Source organism: Rutilus rutilus (genome assembly GCF_951802725.1).
Source record: "Rutilus rutilus genome assembly, chromosome: 8".
NCBI classification, from domain to species: Eukaryota; Metazoa; Chordata; class Actinopteri; order Cypriniformes; family Leuciscidae; genus Rutilus; species Rutilus rutilus.
Window position 1 is genome coordinate 27,062,810 of NC_140222.1, and position 13,319 is coordinate 27,076,128.

Below are 13,319 nucleotides of genomic sequence, written 5' to 3' on the forward strand. Positions count from 1 at the left end.
CTGGATTTTACAGATACGTTGTGCTCCCATTAAACTCACAGTAACGTAAGCTCTAAGTGCGGCTAAACAGGCATTAGGCAGCGAGGCACCATGCCTGGAATGGATGGCATGTCTAATACAATGTGCTCAGAATACACACGTAAATGTCAGGTGGTGTATTGCAGTCCTTGGTTTCCATGTAATCAAACCCACCCAGTTTCTATCTTGGCACTTTTTAGCGTTCATGTCGAAACATGAACATGATTTATTTATCATCCCCACTGGTAAGCTAATACCGTGCGTGTCATGAGCTCTTTGTCAATGCAATTTGTTTCTTTGTCTGTCTTTTATAGTAAAACAGAGGTGGCGACCATTGAGATGGAGCTCCTGAGGGACTATCGCTTTGGGCAGCAGCAGCTGATTGAAATATGGGGCCATGCTTGCGCTATTGCCGTCACCAAGGTTTGTCCGACACGATAACATGAATTACACATAGTGTAAAGTGGCAGTTAACGTGTCTAAATCCTGATTCTAATCCTGTATTTACTGCATACAAACAACACTGTGATTTACACAACTCTGCATTTACTGCTCTCAGCATCTGTCTGCATTTGCCAAACTTCAACCAATTCTCTTAAGAGACGAGGCCCTGCTGCAAGTGATGATGAAAACAGTGGGAAATCTTTGATCTCGCTGTTTCTGTTGAGGGTTTGACCGCATCTGTAGCTCTGGGGGGGGTTTCTTATGAAAAGGGGTTGAAGAACGATCCAGAATAGCAATCCAGCATTTTAGATTCCGAATAGACAAAATAATTATATAGTATATTTATCCATATAATATATATGTGCATTTATTTTTTGACTGATTTTATCCTGTGTTTTTTGCTAGTTTTATAGCAATTATTGTACTATCACAAATGGATAATAGTGTGTTGCTGCCTCTTGAGAATTGAGAAAAAAAAAAAAAGAAAAAAAAAAGAATACTGTTAGTCAAAGTCATAAATGAGATTATGAGACAAAGTTGCAATTCGGTTATTATAAAGTAACAATTTCTAAGATATAAACTGGCGATTACAGGAAATGTCACAATTGAGTAGCAAAAAGTCGTAATTATGAGAAATAGATGCTGTTCTGGGGAAAAAGTTGCAATTGCGAAACATTGTGAGATATAGTCATTTTTTTCTAAGAAATAAATTCACAATTATGAGAAACAAAGTGACTGAGATTATGAGATTGCAATTCGGTTATTATAAAGTAACAATTTCTAAGATGTAAATTTGCAATTACAAAAAATGTTGCAATTTAGTTGCAAAAAGTCATATTTATTACGAGAAATAGTTGCAGTTCTGAGAAAAAAGTTGCGAAACATTGGGAGATATAGTCACAATTTATCACACAAGATCACACAAGTCACAAGATATAAATGTGTAATTATGTAAAATAGTCACAATTACAAGACATGTCGCAATTAGCAAAAAGTCATAATTATGAGAAATAGTTGCAGTTCTGAAAAAAGTCACAATAGTGAAATATAGCCACATTGCGAGATATAAAGTAAAGATTTTTAAGATATAAATTTGCAGTTATATTTAATATAGTCACAATTACAAGAAATGCCACAATTATGAGTTGCAGAAAGTCGTAATTATGAGAAATAGTTGGAGTTATTAAAAAAGTTGCAATTGCGAAACATTGTGAGATATAGTCACAATTTCTGAGAAATAAATTCACGTTTATGATAAATAAAGATACATTGTGATATATACATTTGCAATTAGGTTATTATAAAGTATATAAGTACATATAAATTTGTAAATTAATTTTTTTTAATTTTTTGTAAAAAACGCAAACAAAATTAATTATGAGAAATAATTGGAGTTATGAGAAAAAAAAGTTGCAATTGCGAAACACTGTGAGATATAGTCACAATTTCTAAGATATAAATAAAATTGAGCATCAAAAAGTTGAAATTATGAGAAATAGTTGCATTTCATGGCAACACAATTGCGTTACATTGTGAGATATACTAACAATTATGAGAAATGGTCACAATTACAAGAAATGTCATAATTATTATTTCCAAAGTTGTAATTAGAAAAATAGCTGCAGTTCTGGAAATAATCGGAATTGTAAAAATATGAAGTCACATTTTGATATATATATATTTCATTTCTGAAATAAAACATAGGAAGATGTAAGGTTGCAATTATGGGAAAAAAGATGGCAGAAACAGGCTTCCATGCAAAGGGGCTGCAAAAAAGGGGATTTTGCTTTTTTGGGGGATCATGTTATATCTTGCCGAGTTGCTGTGAGCACCAGTAGGGTTCACCCACCTCCAAAATCCCACTTTAACTTCTGCTTAAAAACCCCTTGTGACAGATCCAATGCACCATCATGGAAGGTGTTGAAAGTCTCTCGTCTGTGGCCGGCCTGCAGTCAGACGGTCTCGGGGCCTTACGTTTCAGGGCGGCCTAAGGGTTCCGATAGAGCCAGGCCAACCCAAACCAGACTACTGCGGTTACCATCCCATCTGGATTCAGTCAGGCTGACAGGCAGCGCGGGGCTCCTCTTGACCTACCTGAGAGTCGGTTAAAGCCCAAAATTGTTTCCTGATTTGGCTTGTGTGAATTTTCAAGCCCTGTTAGAAGCGTTTTACAGACTGAACCTTCCACCCCTCGAAGGCCCCCGGTCACCAGCAGTCGCCGCGGTCAGCATCAACCAAACTTCCTGTGCTGTGACCTCTGTCAGGTAGCCATAAATTGCAGCTAAAGAAAACATGCCAACTAGTAGCTGTAAAACAAGCATTACATCAGCACACATCAGCGTGTGTGTGTGAGGGGGACGAAATCTTGGTTGAATTTTACCACATTGTGATTTCACGACCAAACTATCCACCGCAGTGGACGCCAAAATCAACGTCATCCGTCTACATCGGGGGGATAAGGGCTTTGGTGTTGAGCTAAGTCAAGCCTGATGTCTGTGATCATTCCCTGCTTTAGATATCAGGAAGTTATTTATCACTATGGCTCATGAAACGCTCTTTGTGTGTTGAGTAAAAAATGCAGACTGACGTGACTCTCTCTCTGTATTTGCCCTTTATCTCAACATGGCTACACGATAAAACAGAATAAATGAAAAATGTAACACAGTTATCCACAGAAATGACCTAAATGTGACTAAATGGACATACGTAGAAATTTGCAAATGAAAAAAAAAACAAACAAAGGAAATTAGTTTTTTCTTTATTCTAAAAATGGGACATTTTTGTTTGTTTTTAATAATTCTGTTTTAGATGTCAGTTTTTGTTCGTTTTTATTCTATCGTTGTTGGTTTAGTTTTAGCTTTAATTTTAGGGCTGCCAAAGTTAATAGAGGGGTGCAGGTATGACGTCAGAACCCGTAAGACTAATTCCCAGCTGGTTTCTTCGAGATTTTCCTGTTTTGTTTTATAATGGGGTTTTTAAAATTATGAGTAAAATAAGGTCGGTGGTAAACATAACTTGACGTTTTTTTTTTTTTTTACAAAATATATCACACACACCCATAGCGAAAACACAATTTTTTAAGCAGTTATATTTATTTTTGAAAAACATATGCTTCTAATAAGTAACTAGATAAGAACGTTTGGGATGTGAGTGTGTGCAGTTTACGTTGTAGAACAAAACGTCAAAGTAATCTCAAGTTATGTTTAACATAGTCTCAGCCATATGGCACACTTAAAGGGATACTCCACTTTTAGCATAGCTTAGCATAATGAATTGAACCGGACAAGACCATTAGCATCTCTCTCAAAAAAATGAACAGGTTCGATATTTTTCCTATTTAAAACTTGACTCTTCTGTAGTTACATCGTGTACTAAGACCGACAGAAAATGAAAAGTTGTGATTTTCTAGGCTGATATGGCTAGGAACTATAACTATATCATTTTTTTGAGAGAGATGCTAATGGTCTTGTCCGGTTCAATTCATTATGCTAAGCTATGCTAAAAGTGGGACCCCTAGACCCGGAGATCGGCTGAATGGATTCGAAAACGGTAAAACTCAACTGTTTAACTCTGGGGGAGTTGTAAAATGAGCCTATTTCCAAGAAAAGTGGAGTATCCCTTTAACTCTTCTTTAGTCGTCATCTGATTGGATGAATTCTACAGGATGTTTGGGAGACGTGTGTGTCGCGTTCTTAAACCTTAAACAAAGATGCCGTGAAGCCAAACCCCCTCATGGGAAGAAGAACACCGTTGTGTTTACAACTGTGACAATGAGTGATTATCAGGATCAACTAAACGCTGGATTTTCAAAAGTATGTGAAGTTCACAGCACCATTGCTGCAGTAAACTTGCACAACATTTTGAATGAATAATTTATTAGATGCATGCCGCTCTATTATTGTACAGACAACGACTTTACATTTTCACGCCCCTAAACATTACGCAGAACAAAATGAACTGTGATTGGTTGCTTTACATGTCAGTCAGACGGCCTCTGGGCGGTTCTTGGCCAATGAAAGCTGCTATGGAGTCCAGACCTTCTGCTGTCAGCAAAACTATGTTTACCACAGACCTTATTTTACTCATAAATTGAAAACCCCCATTTTAAAACCCCATAGGAAAATCTCGAAGGAATCAGTGGCAAATTAGTTTATTGGTTCTGATGTCATTCCTGCGCCACTCTATAGACCTTATGCACCAGAGAAACGAGGGCGCCGCCATCTTTGGAATATTGTCTTTTAACTTCCGTTTTGCGGTCGCTCTGTATATTTATATGGCATTTCTGTCCAGGAGTAATTAGCTTTAGTAAAGTTAACGAAAGTTATCATGAGGACTGTAATGTTTAAAGCAGATGACTTAACAAATGTAAATCGACCGGGAAGATTTTAAAACGAGCCGTTCATTAATAAACACGCAAAACGCTGTGAAAATACAGACCGGAAGTCAAAAGACAATGAGCGCAGCGCTGAAAAGGGGCGGAGCTACATAAGGTCTATAGCTGTGTCCCACTTCAGAGGCTGCATCCATTGAAGCGGCGCATTCGAAGGCCTATTGCGTCTCCACTGCCCAATAAAGGCTGTCCCAATTCGAAGGCTCCTTCCCCAGAACTCACTGCGCACCAGTGATGACAGGATTTTTTTTTTGAGAGAGAGAGAAACTGCCAAATTACACTTTTAAACGCAAGTATTGGGTTTTAGCTTACTCAAATATATAATGAAACAAACGTAATTTTTTTTTTTTTTTTTTTTTTGCGGTTCAAATGTTAACTTGTATCTTACTAAGATGCGATTATATATAGTTTATACTTTTATATGCAGAAATGGAACATGGTGAACACATTTAGACAGTTTGTGAACCCTATTTTGTTTCAGACAGTTTAATATAACTTTAAAAAAACTGCAGTCCAAACGTTAGCCTACTGTCACTCATCAATGGCAGCTGTCACAGTTGCTAGACGACAAGAACAATCCCCTGTAGGCTAGACCGTCTCATTTACCAATGCTCAGTACAACCTTCCCAGCCTTTGAAGGATGCAACCTCTGAACTGGGACACAGCTTAGAGAACTTAAGCGCCAGAGTAACAAGCGTGCAGACATCTTTAGATTTCAATTTTGTATTTGAACTTTTGTTTTTGCGGAAGCTCTGTATATTTCTATGGCATCGCTGTCAAAGAGTAATTAACTGGTGACGTGTATTTTCTTATTGTAGGGTTAACGAAAATGATCATGAGCATTGTAATGTTTGAAGCCATAACAAATGTCAGTAGACCGGGAAGATTTTAAAACGAGCGGTTCATTCATAAATCTGTATCTTACCTTTGTGCTGTGGAATAACAACCCGAAATGCAAAACACAACAAGTGCAGCGCTGAAAACGGGCAATTCATTACATTCTAAATCGGTTTTAAATTCAAATTGGAATTCTAGATCGTTTTTGAATCCTCAATTCAAATTCCTCAGTTTACTTCAAATTTAAAAATCATTCTCAGTTCGATTCTGAATTAAACACAGCCCTGGTGTTTGTGTGTGTTATGTTGAGGGTAAGTAAAAACTGCAAGGATAATTAGTCAAGACCCTCTCTAGAGAGCTCATTTGCTGGAACCATGGAAGCGAAATCTAGGGGTTGAGTTGCTCCGAACAGGAGCAGATCAGAGCGGCGGTCTCCAGAGTCCTGGCAGGAGTTGACACGACGGAGAATTCCAGCACAGCTGCAGCAGACCTGTAAAAGAAATGAACAGTGAATCCACTGGCTACGGCTCACAGGAACACTCTATTCCATGTCATTTTCCAGAGAAGAAGAAACGGACAGAACAGAGATGGAGTGAGCGGTTGTCATTTCATACGACACATACTCACATGAGCGTCATGTGAATTGACTGTCCACATCACATGGTTGAATCTTCAGGAATTATTCATCAGTATACCATGAATACAAATTCGAGGACTAACAAAAGCAACATTTTGATCAATTGATGACTCAATAACCAACAACATGATTGTGAGCAGATGATGCAAACTGGTTTTATGGTGCATTGAATTTCTGCATCTGGGAATTTTTTTGGTAGGAAATGTTGTTGTGCACTTTGACAATGAGACAGCCCTGGAAATTGTTTCCTGCTACTTTAGGAGACCACTAGGGAGCATATCGAGACACCTTACTTTCCATGTCTATACTTCTAGCGGGCGATTACATCGCACCCATTATCAGTCTTGTGAAAGCTACTTTAAAACTTCAAAAATAAGATTGTTTTTGACAGAATACAAATCTGCTCAAACCTGAAAATTATTTCCGTCACCATTTGAAAACAGTTTAACTACAGTTCCACTACTGAAAATGGAGTTAAATTAACAGCTTTTCTACTTTTAGCAAATACTGCCCACTATAATCAACTTCATTGACAAGCTCAGTTTTGGCCAATGGGAATTTTTTCCACTCAGATTCCTCTAAAAATGGCAACAGATGAAGACAGACGTTCATTTTCCACACTCAGTCGCGTGTTCAACTCTTGTTCACCCAGCACTGTGACTAAGAAACCCTGCAATGATAATGTAATCTAAACTTCATCAGCTCGCTAATGGAACATCCATGTCAGCTGATAATTTCTCTCCAAAGTGCCATTAGCTTCATTAGCGTCTGGCTTCTTCTCTTTCTTGGAAGTCTGCAATTACGCCCACAGTTGTGCCGAGGTCCCATATTTCAGCGACGGTTAATTGGAGATGAATAAAGCAGGCACATTACCTTAACTGTTGGTTTTACTTCATCAGTCTGTTCATAACGGCATCTTTATGGTAAGATATGCATCAGGTGGATGAATAACAAAAGTCCTTTCAGGTTGACTGCAAACATGTAAAACGTTAAAATGTTTTAGAGCATAATATGCATAAATGACGACGTAAGGCATTTGCAGTCTGATTTCCCTAAAGAGTGTAAACACTTGCTCTGTGGCCTATCAAAACATTGTTTGTTTAAGTATCCCGAGCAGCCAGGTTTAGCAACAGCTCAACCAATGGCATGCATTTGGGGCGTGGCTATGTGTTTTGCTGTCCAATAGCATATGGAAACCTATTAGACAACAATTCTTATTTTAGCAATTCTGTTTAGTGACACAGAAAATACACTCTTCACCTTTAAAGACTTAGTTTTGTGAGTGTGTAGAGTTGGACACACTGTGCAGGCCCAGTTTAGAAACCTGTCAGAAAGTGTGTTATTTTAAGCCTGCAGCCTGTGGTAATGTCTCCACAGCTTTTTACTATAGTTGCAAATGTTGCTGGGTTATTGTGATGAACATTGCCTCTCCAAATGCAGACATAGAGCAAAATGAGACGTCTCCCTGCCCCGTTTAACTGTGTCCCTTTCCTTTGTCTCTCCCCAGGCTTTTCCTTTGAACTCTCTGAATAAAAAGCAGCCCACCCTGCTGGTTGTTTGTGGTCCTGAGCAGAACGGCTCTATCGGTCTGGTGTGTGCCCGCCATCTGCGTATATTTGTAAGTATAGAACACCATGCCAAAGGGCACTGAGACAGAATGGATACTGACAGGGTGTATTTGCTTTCCTAGTGCACTGTATGATTCATTGCACATTGTTCCAAAGTTAGTTGTAAAAAGTAAGTTCATTAAAACGTAGTAGCGTCCTCCGTTTCTTAAATGACTTTTCTTTCTGTTGACGTCAACAAACCCTCTTAGGCCCTGTCCCAAATGGCACCCTAAACACTTGCGGTCTTCCTACTTGTCGCACTTTCGTGATGTAATGCCGCTTTGACTGTTGGATAGATGTCTGCTGCGGAGCTCGCTTCACGAAATTGTGAATCGAGTGCGCATATCGGCCACAAAGGGGACGCTCGTGAGCACCCCTCTAAAACCTAAAATGACAGATGGCATCCTACTGGACATGGACTTCACAATCATGCGAATGCGGCGGCCAGTGTATAAGTGCATACGAAGTGTGCCATTTGGGACAGGGCCTTTGTTTTCCAGCCCTGTCATATTCACCATGCTCCTCTGTGGTGCTAGATTTATGGAGCATCAGTATTCGTCTAATAATCGTATACTCTGTTAAAGTTATCCTTCTTTTCATTCTGATGGAGTGAAATTTGGCCAGTTTACATTATGGGATTCTTGGAACGGATAAAAAAAATGGAACGGAACGGAAAACTTAACAAAAACGAACAATAGAGGGTCATCACATGATGGCAGCTGTTTTATACATTCCCAGTGTACATCTGCATGGATTCTTGTGTCCGTACCAGCGTTATGTAACAAATGCATTAAGTTTAACTGCAGGGTTGTAATGAATTTACCTGGCAACTTATCCAGGCCGTGTGGACTTCATCCTGTATTTTGAGAAAATGAGGTGTCTAAAACCATAAATTTTAGTCCACATTAATCACTACTAATGTTCTTCTGAAATAAAATTATGAGGTAATTATGTTATGTGATTTATGAACTCAAAAATCCCCCTGCATATACATGGGGAAAAAAAATATTGCTTTAAAAAACAGAACGCTTTTTTTGGAGACCCGTTTAGGTGAACGTGTTTTCACCAAGTACATGTTCCTCCTGGAACAACATTCCCAATAAACCAATCAGAATTGAGGGACAAGTTTACAGTTTATGTCAAGTTTAGGCTTAAAATCAGGGTTAGGTGCTTCTGTTATTCACCTATCATTTCCATTTGATTTTAGGGATAACTGTAGGTATAGGAGTAGCGATAGGTTTAGGACTAAATTTTTGTTCCAGGATCAACTGTTTGACGATCCAGGAACGTGTTTTACTTGATAGAATCACGGTGACTGTCTGGTTCATGTATGGCTTCCATGCATCACATTTTCATGTCTGTTTTTCACAACCTAGAGACAGATTTTTGAACAATTAATATTGCACACAATACATTTTAAAATGGTTCACTCTTTGTTTAGATGATTTTCAAAATGTTTTTTATTTTATTTAATTTTTTATTAATCTCATAGTTTAAAATGGAAAGTCTGAATCTGGGAGAAAAATAAATGTAGACATAATAAAAACTGGCTATGTGCTAATCATCACAGATTGAAATCTGAAAAGTGATGTTCTGGATGGAAACTCATTTTTCCCTTGTCTCTCACATGTAGGAATATGAGCCCACCATTTTCTATCCCAAGCGTTCTTCTCAAGGTTTGCACCAGGACTTCACTGTTCAGTGCGAGAAAATGGACATCCCTTTCCTGTCCTATCTTCCGACAGAGGTGGGTGTCAGTCTTAAACAATTAAGCTCACCGGCAGAGAGATGTCAGTGTGATGTTCACTCTTCTGGACATTCTGTCAATCCTAATCGAGTCCCGTCTGACCCCACGACCAGGTCCAGCTGTTAAATGATGCCTACAATCTGGTGATCGACGCCATCCTGGGACCAGATACCAACAATACGGAGGTGAAGGAGCCCTATGCTGGGATGCTGGTGACTCTCAAACAGGTCAAAATACCCATCGTTAGTGTGGACATGCCCTCAGGTATTTGCTCATTAAACACACATCCTGAATTTTAGAGAAATTCTGCCCATGGCATCTTTATTGTGCAGTGCCGCAACGAAAAAATGATACAGTGGTTACTTGCAAGGAAAATAAACACGTAAAAAGTGTCAATCTGTTCAGAAAAATGTTGTTATTTTTGTCAGACTTATCAAGACGTACTGTAAAAATGCTCGTTAGCATTCAAGAAAACTGCTAACAAATCTGAAGTGTCTATTTTTATACACTGAACATCATTTGTGGAATTCATCACAGCTAACCATATGTAGTAAAGTAGGCTATATATGTTAGCATCCTACAAATTCATTTACATTAACATGATATCCATGAATCCATACTAAATTCTGTTGTTTGAGTGTTCAGAAAACCTGTTTCATCATTATTTTGCAGTTCTAGTTCGGTCACTGTTGTGGCACAGATATTACTTCAGCATTTACTTTAGCTAATAGCTATTAGCTGCACTGGCTAATAGCTTGCTAGCAAATAAATTCTATAAAGGTCAAATCAAATACTAGGTAAAAAAAAAAAAATCATTCGTGCAAGTGAGCAAAATAGTCATAATATTAATAAGAACTGGATTAACTCCTTCAAGGCTAGTTCACTACTAGCTCACTGTAAACAAAAAAGTTCCCTTCAATTTTAAAGTACAATCAACTTGGATGTTTAAATCATTTCAACTTAAATGACATTAAACTGACTTAAAAATTTTTTGAATCTTGTATAACATAATCTTGTAAAAACATATGTTGTCATAACATATTGCTCATATAATAATTTTTTTTTACAGTGTGTTAGATACTATAGAGGTCAAACTCTAGTAGATAAACAACAAATTGCTAGTACATCTTGTAAGTATGCTGAAGTCATTATATTTTTGAGCAATTAATCACTAGCATCAAAGGCTAATAGCTATTAGCTACCCTTGCTAATAGCTACCTAATGCTGTCAAAGTCAAACTGAATACTAGATAAATAATTTTAAAAAAGAATGATAATTTTTTAAGTAGGCAAAATAGTCATTCTATTATTGAGAAATACGTTACAAACCAAAGTTAATAGCTACTAGCGTGCTGTAAATGTCAAACCGAATAACAGAGACTTGAATAAATTGCTGATACATTTTTGTAAGTATGCGAAATGGGTTACTAACACCTCCTGGGATATTTGAGTGATGAAATCTGTTTGAAATCCAGTTTTTCTGATAAATGACCTGACCAGAGACCTTTATGTGCAAATGTGTTGCACTGGACCTGAAGTGTTCGCAACAGACAAATAAAAAAACTAAAGTGAACTCGCAGCCATTATGTCATCGGGAGACCTTATTTGCAAATTGCAGCTGATGGCTGACACATTGCATTTCTGCTGCTCGCTTTCCACATGACAATATTGTGATGAATGATCTTTACGAGCCAGTTTTCCACCTCCTATCTGGGAGAATTTGGAAACATTGTTATGTTTCAGTTAATGACCAGTGGCTTGTGATGGTGAGAAAGGATTCACTTTTCCTATCTCTCTTTTCCTGAAGGTTGGGATGTTGACGAACCGGCCAAAGATGGGATAAATCCAGAAGTTCTCATTTCTCTGACAGCTCCCAAAAAGTGCGCAACAGGTTTCTCGGGGAAACATTTTCTGGCGGGACGATTCCTGCCATATGACATTCAGAAAAAATACGAACTTAATCTGCCAGAATTCCCCGGCACGGAATGTGTTATAGAACTGTAGCCGTTTATACAAACATGTATTTTGAATAACAAGGATGTTTTTCCCCTTTTGTATTTTATAGATTGTTCTGTGGCATTCAGTTACTGACAAATATGACTAGATACTTTGGGTAGTTAAGGTGAGTTTTCGCTGCTAAGAAGTGGGTTTAGAATTATCTATTGAATTTTGCAAATTTTCGACATTTCCTGTTGATTCGTCAAAATCGTCAATACAGTTTTGTTCAATACGCAAATCTTTTAAATGTTGGATGTATTGAAAGTGCATTACCCTGATAGTGCCTCCAGTCCAATGTGCACGACGCCTACAAATCCAATGCATTTCTGCTGGAATTTTACTCCAATACAAGTTTATTCACCGTACTTTTTTTTTTTTTGGTCAAGTTGTATAGTATATATCTGAAGCTGACAAACAACATGTAAATCGTTTTGTTTTTACTTAACATTCCTCAATGTACATGTGTTTTCTTAGTTCTTATAGGTTGAATGAATAAATTATCTATGTAAAAACTGTTTATTCATTTAGATGTCAAATTTCGGGTGTTTAAAGAAACGTTGGATGTTATTATTTAGCCAAACCTTGAAAAATGTGCTCTATTAGCCAGTATTTGGGAACAAGCGGTAGCTACGATATTCTTTAGACCATACAGTATATTATTTCTTCCCAGAGATTTATTCAAAAGACAGGAAAAGGCGTGGGTGATATAAAGGAATGTTTCTGTCTAAAGCAACAACAGTTACAGTATGTGGACAGGAATACCGGAGCAGCGTAATGATTCATCTCTAATGCTGTTTCAGGACATTGTGTAAACTCAGATATATTCATCAAAAGGTGGACATGAAATCATCCGGAGATCATATTTCTTATTCTGCCAATAAACATTTTACATTTCTGTCCACCCCACTGAAGGCCAAAAAGTAGGTTTATTGTCTTTAAACACGCATAGAGAGCTTCACAAAGGTAACCGGCAAAAGAAGCCATATGCACTCAATATGGTGACAAAGGAAAATATGAAAATCTGTTTAGACTGAGAAGGAATCAGGGGGAAATATTTTGGTCTGTGCTTTTCTTTGCAAATGTGGCTGTTTGTTCTGTTTTGATACCACAGTGTCCCTAATCTATGATCATTATTATAATTTTTTTAGACTCATTTAGTTAAATATTCCCTGTGTTTGTCAATGCTTTCAAAACAGTTGTGCCAAAATGACCCTAAATATTGGACGACACCATGGATTGGCAAGTGACCGCATCTTCACATCATGGATGTGTGGGTCATGTACTGTACATGTAGCATGCATTGGAATATTTACAAATGTTAAAACACAATTACCATTGCTCATGAACCATGAGTTAGACGTCAAAGCTCTGCCTTTAACAATACGCTCTGGCTTAAAAGCCATCGTGCACTACTTTGTCGAAAACAGTCAAAAAAGACATTAAATGTTCAATATCAGTACCATAACTGCCATTTTAAAGATTTCTTTTAGTTTATTATTATCAATCAATGTTGGAGATATATGCTCATTTCTTCTATTTTTACATTTAGATTGCCTTTGCTGTCATCTAATGCACTCTTAAAGTTCAACAATTTAAATATATCTTTAGTAAATCTAAAAATCAATCTACATTTTATGCCTAA

General features: G+C 37.6%; 1 protein-coding gene across 1 annotated transcript in view; it reads left to right on the plus strand.

Moving 5' to 3' along the window:
• Window positions 1–12,582, plus strand: part of yjefn3 (YjeF N-terminal domain containing 3) — a 37,932-nt gene extending 25,350 nt beyond the window's left edge. Inside the window, exons 2-6 of the mRNA XM_084417945.1 lie at window positions 333–441; window positions 7,834–7,944; window positions 9,567–9,680; window positions 9,794–9,944; window positions 11,487–12,582. Coding sequence (XP_084274071.1) covers window positions 333–441; window positions 7,834–7,944; window positions 9,567–9,680; window positions 9,794–9,944; window positions 11,487–11,683 — 682 coding nt within the window. The 3' untranslated portion in view covers window positions 11,684–12,582. The remainder of the gene's footprint in view (window positions 1–332; window positions 442–7,833; window positions 7,945–9,566; window positions 9,681–9,793; window positions 9,945–11,486) is intronic.
• The last annotated feature ends 737 nt before the right edge of the window (window positions 12,583–13,319 follow it).